This window comes from Cyprinodon variegatus, unplaced genomic scaffold (genome assembly GCF_000732505.1).
Source record: "Cyprinodon variegatus isolate N-32 unplaced genomic scaffold, C_variegatus-1.0 Scaffold498, whole genome shotgun sequence".
Classification (NCBI taxonomy): domain Eukaryota; kingdom Metazoa; phylum Chordata; class Actinopteri; order Cyprinodontiformes; family Cyprinodontidae; genus Cyprinodon; species Cyprinodon variegatus.
This window is the reverse complement of record NW_015150951.1, coordinates 57,412-70,605: the sequence shown is the minus strand read 5'-3', so window position 1 is coordinate 70,605 and position 13,194 is coordinate 57,412. Positions and strand designations below refer to the sequence as shown.

General features: G+C 39.8%; 1 protein-coding gene across 1 annotated transcript in view; it reads right to left on the bottom strand.

Moving 5' to 3' along the window:
* The window catches only part of LOC107094656 (zinc finger protein 827-like), a 72,184-nt gene that overhangs the window by 17,430 nt on the left and 41,560 nt on the right, over window positions 1-13,194 (bottom strand). Inside the window, exons 7-11 of the mRNA XM_015390414.1 lie at window positions 12,354-12,408; window positions 12,114-12,220; window positions 4,475-4,612; window positions 3,425-3,596; window positions 1,037-1,203 (exon numbers count right to left, since the gene is read on the bottom strand). Coding sequence (XP_015245900.1) covers window positions 1,037-1,203; window positions 3,425-3,596; window positions 4,475-4,612; window positions 12,114-12,220; window positions 12,354-12,408 — 639 coding nt within the window. The remainder of the gene's footprint in view (window positions 1-1,036; window positions 1,204-3,424; window positions 3,597-4,474; window positions 4,613-12,113; window positions 12,221-12,353; window positions 12,409-13,194) is intronic.

The window sequence follows — 13,194 nt, the reverse complement described above, 5'->3', positions numbered from 1 at the left end:
AAGATGAAATTAAACTGCAAAAAATGAAACATAGGCGTCTGATTTTATTGAAACAAGTGTAATTTTCATTTAATTTGAGCAGGTAAGTAAAACATTTCATCAACGGAATAAGAAAAAAAAACTGATCTTATTTCAAGTCCATAATATCTATTTTATGCTAAGAGCGAGTACCTGTTTAAATGAAAGGAAAATTAACTTATTTTTTACTGCATTTTACATCAGGTCTCTCAGTGCAGGTAGACTTCTGGAGGTAAACCCACTTGTAATGGGTGTTTCCTTTTAGGGGGGGTCATAATAAAGGGTTATAAATACAGATAAATGTCAATATTTGCAGATGTGTTTGTTTTAAACATTTTAAGGCCTGAATTATTTTCCTTCCACTTACAGTTATAACCAGGGGTGATTCTAGGATCAGACCTTTATGGCTGCTGAGCACACAGAGAGCGTTTTCTGGCCAGGTGTGACAAATTTAACTGTTTTCTACATTTTTAAAACTTTGGCTTATTACTGATGCCATCATTCTCTAATGCATCATATCTGGGATTTTTGCCAAAAATCCGACAAGCAAAGCAGAAAGCAACATTTTTTGGAGAAGCATTTTCAACCATTTAAATGTTTTGAACCAGTTTTCATGAAAGGTTCTCTTTTCTGTGCTAAACTGAGTGACTGGGAGCTGGAGCGGTTTTAACTGTTCAGGATCAGTACTCTGATCCCCTAAATCAAAAGGCAGATTTTAAATTCCTTGTCTCTTGCTCCCTCTGGTTCTCCTCTTCTTCTCATCTCTCTGTTCTTCTCCTTATTGTTTAGTGAAGTTAAGCAAGTAGTAAAGCATGTAGATGATTAGGAAAATATAATTAGATAGTGAAGAAATAAATATATTTCTGAAAAATCAGCAATATTTTTTCTTAATGAAATGAGTCTAAAATGTTTTAATTATTGAGCAATCGGACTGAAATGTGAACAAAAATAATAAAGATGTTTTTAGACTGTGTTTTATCAGACGGTCTGACAGGAAGGCAGCCTGATCCACCCTCACCTGCGTGGCCGGTACTGATGTGGCTCTTCATGTCGCTCTCATCCATACAGACGAAGTCACAGACGCTGCAGCAGAGCGAGAACATCCACTGCTCCTTGTCCACATGACGCGACATGTGGCTGACAAACTGGGCATTCAGCTCCGTCTGGAAATCACACACATGGCAGCTGGACGGGGAACAGACAGCAGAAGGAAAAAAAATGGTGAGAATCAGAAAAAGGAGGCGCTCAGCTTTAGTGTTAGATTTGCCTGAATAAATTACCAAATCTATGCCGTCTGCATTCAATAGAGTTTGGATAAAAACAGCTTCAACTGAGGTCTGAAAACAGTTTGAATAATTATTACTTTCTAATGTAAATTTCTACAGTAGAACAGGAAATAGATCATATCTCTGCTATACTAGATTCTCTTCATTGGCTTCCTGTTAAATCCAGAAAATAATTTAAAATCCTGCTTCTCACATATAAAGCACTAAATAACCAAGCTCTTTCTTATATCAGAGATCTGATTGTTCCTTATGTTCCTAACAGAGCACTTCGCTCTCAATCTGCAGGTTTATCAGTGGTTCCTAGAATTGCTAAAAGTAGAATGGGAGGCAGATCTTTTAGTTATCATGCTCCTCTACTGTGGAACCAACTACTAGTTTTAGTCTGTGAGGCACCCTGTCTACTTTTAAGGCTAGGCTTAAAACTTTTCTTAAAACAGAGTGATGTTTGCTTAGTCGCTGGGTGAGTGGAGAGGTATATGAGCCCAGCCCATGGGGATAAATTCAGTGTAAAACCTGTATTTTTCAGTGTAGTCCTGTTTCTCTGACTGTGACTAAGTGTATGTCCTCTCTTTATCCTTTTGACATGGCTCGGACCTCATCTGCCTGGCTGTGTGGTTCCTGGATGGGGCCGCCTGTGGAGCTGATTGTCAGTTGCCTTTTCTATCTCTGCTTCTTTCCATTTCCTTGAATCCCAGTCGGCCTCAGCAGATGGCCGCTCACACTGAGCCTGGTTCTGCTGGAGGTTTCTTCCTGTTAAAAGGGAGTTTTTCCTCTCCACTGTCACTTTAAGCATGCTCAGTGTGAGGGATTGCAGAAGACTCAATGACAAAATGCAAGCGAAGTTCGTCGCCTCAGGCTTATCCAGGAGGAGCATGGCTTGCAAGTCAATGACTGGATGCAATCAGCTGGTTTTCCTAACCAATCTAACTGAATTGTGTCTTTAAAGAGCTTTGAGATGACTTGTGTTTTGAATTTCTGCTGTGAACATAGAATAAGGTTCTTTAAATGCAAAGTCATCTACAACATTTAATGAACTTTAATTAGCACTGCCTCTTTATGTCCTTGGTACTCGTTCTGTTCATGAGCATTAAATGAAATACCCATGTTCATTTAGAAATGTTGCATTAATGCCTTAAAATGAAAACAGGAAGCAAAAAGTTAATCTTCTCAAAAGGAAATCTGACAAAGGAGCTTTATCAGAGCACATCCTCTGGTTTACTAAACATAAGTCTGAAGCCCTGAACATGTTCAAGGCTTCAGACTCTGAATTGGAAAAAACAAATAAATAAATGATTCACTAATTCAAACTTTTTCTTTTCACAGTCTCTTATTTTGAAGGATCAGAGCAGGTTTCCTATAATGAACCCAAATTTAGAGGTGATGGTTTCAAGTATAACTCCATCCAATCATAAGGTGGCGCATTGATGCTCGCCCGCTCTCGTTTCATCACTCATTGGTACCGCTTATCAGCTGCTTTCCATGTTTTGCAAACGCTAACGTTAGCATTTTTCCAGACGAAAGCACAGATTTCCATGTTCCTCTGAGCTCCTTAGCTTCCTTCAGTCGAACCAACATTCTAAAGCTTCAGTGATCATTAATTTTTCTTCTTTTTCGTTTGTGTTGAATCTGAATGTAACATAGTGAGGAAGTCATTTCTCAGCTCTACCAGGGACTCCAACCTACTGTTCCTATTGGTGCAGAATCCTTTCATGTTGACGTTGGCATGGTAACCAGAGGAAAGTGTCTACGCATTTTGGACCCCTCCAGATTTATATTTTTAAACCTCTTTTATTGCATCCTATTTTTTCAGTGAAATGAATCCCTTTATTCTGCATCAGTCTAGATGCTCTGTTGACGGATTAGTTGAGAAAACTTCATCGTTTTATAAACTGATCCATGGATTTTCCTAACTGGCTTCAGTTCAGAGCGGGGTTATCTGAACTGGCTCCTGGTTGTAATTTTCAGATTCATAAATATACTTTTGTTTCATAATCATGACTTTAAATAATAAATCATGATGTAGAAAGTTGTTGTATGAGCCTGAATCTGCTTCAGAGGGTCAGAGGTCAGTCGGCGGGTCCGGCCTCCTTCCAGGTCTGTGTTTGGTGTGTGGAGCCTACCGGTAGTAGTACGGGCAGTTCTTGCGCTCGGTGGCGTCGGCGGTAACGGCGCTGACGATCTGCTCGGCGTCCGTGTTGACCAGCTTCACGGAGTGGATGGACAGGTGCTGATTGAGGTTTGCTCTGCACTTGGCTGCGTAAGGACACAGGTGACACTTGTATTTCCTCTCCTCTGTAACACACACACATAAACCAACCCCTTCCTCCCTTATTCAACGTGTTAAAGGATGTTTCTGTAAAACTAGATGGTAAAAAAAACAAAAACTAAATTTCTTTTTGTTTACACTCGTGTATAGAAAATGACAAAATAAATGTAAGTAAAAACAGAAAATCTGGGTTTTTATTCTTACTATAGAATCTCTGCAGAAACACCTTTCCTTTTATGTAAAAACAAATTAGCATAACAACACGTTTGCCCCCCCCCCCCACTCCGCCTCCAAAAACACTAACATACAACCCATTTGCCCCAAGGACATGGAGCCAGGCAACCTTTGTGTCGCCGGGGAAACCAAAAAGACCATCACTGTGACATATGCCCCTGCTTCTGCTCTCTGTGGTGTGGCCAAGCTGTTCACAGCCAGCGCTCTCAGATGGCCTGTGTGTGTGTTTGGTTGTGTGGGGACATTCGGTACACAAGTCTCCACTTGTGAGCTCTGGTGTCCCAAAAAGGCTCCATTTATCTGGCGTCCAGAGGAAACGCGCTTTTAAAGAAACAAGTAAGGTTGGATTATTATTAGAATCTGGGAACTAACGAGGAAGAAGAGGATGAGGTTGAATGGATCGATGGTAAAAACGCAGAGTAATCAGGTCACCAGGGAGCCAGGAGGATTGTGTGTGTGTGTGTGTGTAGAGTGGAGCAGTCAGAGCGGCATTAGGATGGTAAGTGTGCAGCATCCTTCAAGTCTGGTAATTAGACGGCGTTTTCCCAGAGAGACTAATCATGGTGGTAATCTCTTTAAAGAAAGGGTAATCTGGTCTGGTCAGCCTCATCTATTTACAAACAGCATCTATAGGTTAGAGGGAGAGGAGGGGGCTGGAGCAGAGACCCACCTGTGTGCAGGGACAGGTGTCTGGAGAGGGTCTGCTGCCTGCCGAACACCTTCCTGCAGATGGGACAGGGGAAGAGCTGCTCGTGGAGCTTCCACTGGGCCAGGCCGTTTCCGGGCTCCCCATCCTCCTTCTCCGGGTCTGAAACACAGACAGACGTCAGTCAGTCACAACTCACATCCACCTCGTCCGGAAATTATTTTCACCTCGGCTCCAGAGGCTGGAAGCTATTTTATCCAGATTTAATGAAACGGATCAAACAAACAGGAGGAAAATCTGTGGTATAAAGAGGCGCTAACAGCATCACATGGAGAACAAGCGTCCCGTGAGCAGGTCCAGGTCGGGTTCTGAGAACCGGGCCAACATGCCTTTCTCATTCGATACCCACAAAGTTTAATCCAGGGCACCAGATCAGCTGTTAGATCATCTACCCAACCCGCCTCTGTTTGCTATTGGCCTCTCCAGAACTTTCTGGCCAGGCTACCATGTTCTATGGTTCCTCAACCAATGGAACTTGTGGGGGCAGCTGTTACACTCTGGTTCATTTGGGGGCGTCACTAAAGGGCTGTTTCCAGCCTTCACCTGTGTTAGTGGGACGTCAGCAGATGATGCTCAGGTACAAATTCACAGACAGAGGTACTGAGAAGCAGAGAGAAAGATGGAAAACTGGGATGATAACTGATCATTAGGAAGAACTGTAAAGGTTCTCAGTTAGTTTAAAAGTACTTAAGGAGTCTGGAGCTAAAATTATGGTTTCTAGTTAACCACAGACTAATGTTATGATTTATGAACTCCTGAACAGCTACGGTGCCTAAAAGGCCTCAGTGGAGGCAAACTTCAGGCCATTAACTGAAATAAGTATTTTATCCTTTTCCTTGTTTTACCAGAAAATAAATACACAACATTATGATGATAAATCGAAGGAAAAAAACTAAATCATGGAAACAGGAACTTTTCACAGGAACAATACCCCCTAACGACCCCCCTTTCAGAGGCTTAGACCAGTATTGGGGACTGCAGGCTAACAAAAGCCATGACCTGTTCTTCTGGTTCAATTTGCATGTTTTCTAAGCCAAAACAAAGCTTTGTTTTTGGTCCACTCTATAAAGCCTCAAACTCAATGCTACTTCTGAGAATCTGAATTTCAAAATCTACCTGGATGGGAAGTGAAACATCTTCAAACTTGGAAACAAAGTCAAGTTGGTTTTTTTTTTTTTACTTTAATGGAAACAGGAAGCCTTCTGGCGCTCAGAGCTCCAAGCAGCTCAGTTCCCTCACTGTTAAGGAATCCTTTAAATGATTCCTAAATCTGGATCGTGATCCGGATCTGGTTCCAAGTCGGGAAGTCGAGACATACCTGTGGTTCACCAGTCAGAGACTTTATCCATAACATTTTGTTCCTATTTGAACTGAATATATTCGCTCAGTCTGACCAATAAATGTTCGGCTTTAGTAAAATACATTTTCCATATTTAATAAGAAATGGGCGAGTTGTTCATGGTATTAGTCACATTAGGCACTACCAGCAGAGCGTAAAGGATCAGCCGACACAGAGGAAGGAGTTCCTGCACCTTAGGCAGTTTATTCTATTAAACTACCAAACGTTTCTTTACTCTTCTGTAATTTTTTAGATTAGTCTCATATGAGGTTGAATCCAGCGTCTCTTGATGCTCCACCTTAAACCATCCACTGTTGGCTTCTGTTAAAGTATTAAATGTCAGTTAAGTGTCATTCTTTGCCATTTGTCTGAAAAAAAAAGGCGTCAGAGTCACTTCGGGCTCACTAGTGAACCCAAAACTCTGAATCCAGCATCTGAGTGACGCTCGGAGGGCTGCAGTTTAAATGTGTTCTCAGTGCCGACATCAAACAGGAGTCGTTTCCTCTGGAGGCTGAAGGTAAGTACACCCCGCAGCTCTTCCTCACTGTAAGCCAGAAATAAAGACGGCTGTTTGCCCGCGCTCTCAAAGAACTGAAGCTGCAGCTTTAAATTAAATCTCCACATCTGAAAGGAAGAACTTACAAAAGAAAATATGCTGTACTTTTCCCCATTGTGCTGCTCAACCTCCATAAAGTAAATGAAGACTGATCCACAGACGGCGTTGTTCAGACCGCACAGGTTGGCCTTGAGCTGAGCCAGTATGAGATTATGGAAGAAAACCTGTGTTCCATTGATGACAAGTGATGTGGTATTTATACAGCTCTGAATACTTCGAGAAGAGAAAGAAAATAAAGCTGTTCTGTTTTTTCATGCGTTTATGGGGAAGACTTTGGGGCGAGTTCCTAAAGAACAGATGGTGGTGTGAGAAGACGTTCAGCTGCTGCTGGACCGACTCAAGCAACCTTGAGCATTTTTTTCTTTCTATGTCAGAGAAAATCTTCCTCTTTGACCCCTAAAATGCAAAGCAGCTCAGTTAAGCTGCCTGCAGTTTGGAATGTTGCTTAAATTTGTGTCACGGCAACTTTTATGGGCTTCAGTAAAGATCATCTTGTTATTGTCCAAGTATAACTCTTGGTTGCTGTTTACTAATAAACACTTAATTTGTCGTTTTAAATACTTTGTCCCAAAAACAAATGATTTGAAGTTTTAGAAAATGTTTTAATCCAACCTGGTGTTTGTAAAATTCATGTAAAGAAAACTCTTCTCATCTCATCGCCATGATGGGAACAGAAGGCGGTAACATTTGCCTTTCTCAATATGCGTTCTTGAGCGTTCTCGTGACACGTCATCAGCCTCAGCCCGAGCACTGTTCCAATTGCCGAGAACGCACCAATCCCCGGATGTTGTTCTCGCCCCTCCCTCTTTATCGAGTATTCAGTCCATCATTTTCCCTTCGTAGATGTCTCTTTATGACTCACAAACCAGCTCACTGTGTGATACTGCAAGCCGCAAACATTTAATGTGTTTTATTTTCACTGTTGTGAATCAAGATTATTTTACCAGCAGGTTTCACAGTATGAACTTTGTTGTGCATTAAATTGAGATCAGCTGACGATTGAAATAAAAGCTAGTTTTTGAGAGCAATATATGCCATTTGAAATATTAAAATATGAAACTTTAGAAAAAAAAATATTATTCAGATTTAGCAGGAAAAAAATCGTTTGGGGTCACAACAGAATTTTCTTAAAAACAAATTTTTATTTATCAGTACACACACTGGTTTTGCTAATAATTGTGGGTGCCACTGATAGTAGAGAGAACCTGGTTTAGTAAGTGACGACAGACGTCTGATCTGCATGAGCTGAGGTCGTTTAGCGAGAACTGCCATCCTGCACAGCTTCAGGCCCAACTTTGAGGGTTTGTAGCTTAAGCAAACGACTAACAGCAGAATTAAGAGTCCTGATTCAGAGGTGAAGCTGGAGGAAGGCTTGGTCGCTGGAGGGGCTGTGAAGTCAGGCTGCAGGGACCTAAAGCCATGACCCAGCAAATGCACTCATGATTAGGCCAATTAAAATGGATAGCCTTGAAGTGGTTAACGCTTTAATTAGTGTTGCTGGAGCCGAAGGGAGAGACGCAAACAAGACATGAAGGAACGAGCTTAATGCAGACAGGAAAGTGTTGCACTAACCTTTATGAAAACATTTCTACTTTGTCTAAATTGAGAGAAAACATTTCTATCAAGGAATAAACAAAATTCAAAAAAGTAAACAAAATAAAATATTCCAAAATTCAGAGAACTTTTGATTAACAAGTGAATAATTTTATTTTCTCCTGATATATCTTTATGTTTAGAGGTTTACCTCTAAATTATTACTGTTACATTTTATAATATATACCCTCCATATGTATTTGTTATCCATTATTATTATTTACAGGTTTAATTTATACTAAAATGGATTAAAAACATTTCTGGGATGTTAAATAATTGGAGCAAGACATTAGACATTATCATTTGTTTCTTTTATGATTCATCGAGAGAATGCCAAGAGTGTGTGACGCAGTATTCAAAGCAAAAGGTGGCTACTTTGAAGAACCTAGAATATACAACATATTTTCAGTTGTTTCACACTTTTTTGTTAAAGTCGTAGGGAAGTGGCTGTTCCAACGTTGCATTTCCGAATTCTCTGGTGTGGTGACCGACTTAACACAAGTGTATAAAGTGAATGTCATTAGTCGCTTATAAAGGGGGGCGGGATTGTTGTGGCGAAAGATTTGCAAGCAAGTTTGATTGTGGCCAGTGTCTCGGAAGCATCTTGCTAACCAGTTAGCTAGTAGGTTCCCAATGTGAAATTCCATTGGGACCAAGTAGCACTAAATTGGTGACTTAGAAACGACACTGTCAAGGAACGCTATGGACAGAGGAAACATGCAAGAGGAGGAGAGTTTTGTGTCAGAGGTCGTGGATGAGTCTTCTTCGTCATACATTTTTTATTTAGACGAGGAAAGCGGGGATGAAGATGTTGTGGAAGAGGACGCCAGGGCGGCAGAAGCTTGGTTTGGTGTAGAAGGCTTACAGCTGTACATGTTTTTCCAACCGTTGCGTATATGAATCAAGATCCTGTGACTGAAAAACTGTGATTGACAGATGACCGTTGATATATGATTGTCTGCATTTAGGTGTACAAGCCGACATATAACTAACTGGCCTGCATAACATAACGAAAAAATAATAATTTTAAGAAAGGATTTAAAAAAAACAGAAATTTCAAAAGTTTAGGACAATGTTGTCTGATAAAGAGTAAATTTATATAGCTGTTTAAGCCAGAATCCTTTGACATCCAAATATGACTTCTCTACGACTTTATTAACAGTTTTTGTTGCATCTTTTTGCTTCATCTCAGTTTCAATTTACTTAAATTTGATGCATTTGCAACACTTAATAATAAATAATAATAAACTGTTTTGACCAGCTTCGTATGGCTGCTACCTGCTGGGTTATCTTGGCCCAGGTGGTCTGCTTATAATAATAATAATAATAATAATAATAATAATAATAATAATTGAACTTTATCGATCTCACATTGGAGAAATCTACCTCTGCATTTAACTCATCACTTTGGGGAGCAGTGGGCTGCTATGTGATCATTTTACTATTGGTAATTTCATTTATTAAGCCTATCTGGATATATTTGACAAAAGCATCAGAGTTTTGGATAAAACTGGAATAAAAAAAAAATCCAACTTGGAAAGAGGAAAAGCAGTAAAACAGGACACAGGTGATAAAGCAGGAGGCTGGATGTAAAGCTTCAACTCACAGGGGAAAGGCCTCGACAAATTAACTTTCAGGACACTGTTGACACCCAGAAGCCAATCAGATTTTCATTAACTGGCAGAGGCACAGAGGAAGCTGGCACAAGCTAATTAACCTCTGGATCTGGAGCAGGTGGAAGCTCTGGGCAGAGCCTTCAGGTCTAGAAAGGCCATCTGAAGGTAGAGGAGCTTACCTCAGCCTGCGAGCCCAACGTCTACAAAGGAGATCATTTCCCTGAGCAGAAACTGGGATTTAGGGACTTTAGTTTAAAAGTACAGAACAATGAAGGCCCATAGTGTCTATAAGTATTTCTCTCAACTAGTAATGTCAATTAACATTCAATTATTTTGGTTTTTGTTTCACTTTCTATCTCAAATTCTATTCTTTAATGTGTAATGAAATTGTATTCGATTAAAAATACTGACAAAAACTACTGACAAGTTATAAAGATGTTTTATAAAATGTAATAAAAGCTATAAAAAAAACCAAAAATGAATTATTTCCATCTCTATGCAGCATAAAGGATAAGTATTTATTTATTGATTTATTGTTTATCTTCCCTCTGCTCCAGTTTCTGTTTGTAAAAATTCCACAAATGTATGAATGAACAAACTTCAATCTACAGAAAGGAAGAAAAGTGAAATATCAACATTTTTCTTTACAATCTCAAAGCTTTTTGAAAATGAAAAGAAAAATCAAGATGCAGCTTTTCTGGGACTGAACTAATATTTAGTGGATAAGGTCTGATTCTGCTTCACATGCAGACTCCACTGGTCTCCCAGCACAGGACCACTGGATTACTTTTTAACCAGCAGGTCTTTGTTTGGTGTCTGAATTAGAGATCAGACGATGCAGATTATTCTGACACATTTTAAGCGGGGTGCGACCGAAACTGACTTGGTGCAACGACAGTCTTGTTTATGTCAGGTAGGGCTAATCCAGCTTTTATTGCCAACTGTAGTTTGTGCTCTGCTAAGCCCATAGAATGAATAAGGAAGAGACCAGTCTTGCATACACCTGCTGGGGGTTGGTGTGTGTATGTGTGATTGGGGGCAACTTTTAGGTTTTCCAGATGTGAGCCGACGTAGCTTAATTAAGTTGACATTTTGGTGAATGCCCTGGTTTGAACCCACGTGTTTGATGACATAATGAGCATTTCCTCCTGAATTATGGTCCAGCCATTGGGCTTCACCTTCACCTGCTTCACCTTCATCCTGTCTCATCATTTTCAATGACCCCAAATCAACTGAACCTCCCTAGAATAAGGTGAGAAACCTCCCTCTCATGATACCTGAGCTGTTTTACTTCACAGCTCTCTGAAAGTTTCAAACCTATCAGTCCATAAAAAGTTTCTCCTTTCATCTGTAAACTCTGGAATATTATAAAAAAATAGAGATATTCAATTCAATTAAAGATAGTCCTAAAGGAAAATTAATTGCTGCAGCAACTCATGGGTTAATTTTTCAGAGCGAAGCTATCAGATCTACTCCAATGTGCAGCCCCCTTAACCAGCGCAAGTTAGAATAAATAACATCCTGTTCAGGAGTGATGCTGTGGAACTAGTCCACACATTTTACACCTCAAGATTCTACTATTTTAATTCTTTATTATCAGGAAGTCCACAAACTATAGTTAAAAGCCTTCAGCTGATCCAAAATGCTTTAGCCAGAGTTCTCATGAAAATTAAAGAGAGAGATTCTATCTCTCCAATCTTCTCAATTCTTCTCTTCAATGGCTTCCTGTTAAATCTAGAATATAACTTAAAACTCTCCTTGTCACATATAAAGTCCTAAATAACCAAGCTCTGTCTTAGATCAGATATATTATTGTTGCTTATGATCCTAACAGAACCCTTTGCTCTCTACCTGCAGGTTTAATATTGGTTCCTAGAATTTCTAAAAAAAAAAAATGGGAGGCAGATCTAGTTATCAGCCTCCTCTCCTATGAAACTAACTACCTTTCCTTTTTGATAAAGTCTATAATTAGGCTGCTATAGGCTTAGATTGCTGGAGGACATAGCGACAACTTTTCATCATTCTGCTTCATTCTATTTCTTTTCTTCCATTCTACAATATTTGCTACTTCAATCCCTAACTTTGTCCAAAGCATTCTGAGGAGACTGCAGATTTTCTTTGAATCTTAGCGTATTTATTTATTTATTTAAATGAACCTTGATGCATAGATCTTTTGAAAGGAATGCACCATGAACAACATATCCCCCCTAATAAGGACCACTTGAACATAAACCTTCTCTTCTTCTAGCACACCCTCCCCTCCCATGTAAAAATCTCAACAGTTTTTAAATCTCTTTTCTTGTTAAATAAAGGTTCAACAAAAATACATACCAAACGTAAACTTCAAATAAATCAATAAATTAACTCTAAAGCAGTATGTAATTTCACCAGTGGTTAATGAGTTTGGACACTTCTGTGAGTGAGTAACATCTTGCTCACCATGGATCGGCGCCCTGGTGGAGGAACCGGCCTCTGCGGGGGACGAGCTCTTGGAGCGCGAGTTAAAGGGTGATTGTCTGAAGCACTCATCCAGAAATGAACTGGAACTGAGAGAAGCAGCAGCAATGTTACTGACAGCCACTAAAAAACACCCACTGTCCATCTATTAGGAGCTGTTAAAAAGCAAAAATTACAGAGTAATTTACAGATGCTGGAGCACAGGGGGAGAAACTGACCTACCTGTTTATTCCCACCATGTTACCGTCTTTGTGGTTGTTGGCTTTGCTTACTTTTTCTGGGGGAAGAAACAAAACAAACTGATCAACAACTGAATACAGCTTAATTTACCCCAGAATCATCTGTTTCTTTGTTTTGTTTTTTCTCCAGCAGACGTCTGATGGCAACCCAGACACAAACTCAAAGGAAGAAACAACAACAGCTGCAAAGGATTCACTCTTAAAAAATCTTATCAGGCTCATGTCTGCTGCTGTCGCAGATCTTCAGTCTAACCTGAGGAGAACGATCACTACTGTAAAACGTTTCAAACCAGCCATGGTTTCTTTATATTCTCCAGATTTTCTTCTTTTTAACACTTCTTTGGATCATCAGTTCTTCCGACTCCAGAACGTCTTAAAAGCTTTTCTTCAGGTATTGTTTTAATTACTTTAATTCAGTCCTATTCTATTTGACCTGGACTGCTTAGCATGTGCTTAAAATTAGATATAAAACTGGATTATTTAGGTCTGGAAATAGATTAAAGAAAAGACCAGTCAAAGAAGACGAAGCCTCCTCAGTTTAAAACTAATTTTCCTTTGTTAAACTTGGTCGTTCTCTGTAGATTCGGGAAAATATTAAGGAACTGATTGTAAACAAACTGCTGGAGCAAAACATCTGATTTGAAGCTGGTTCATTAATAAGCTGCATGTTTCATGTCGACCAGACGTTGGTTCATCCCTTCAGTTTGGGAGGAGAAAGAGGGTCCATATGTGGGGTTAACAGATGGATACATTCCTCTAGAAATACGCTGAGTGAAAGAGGCAACAGAAATCCAACTTTGAACTGTTTTTCATTTAAAGGGGCC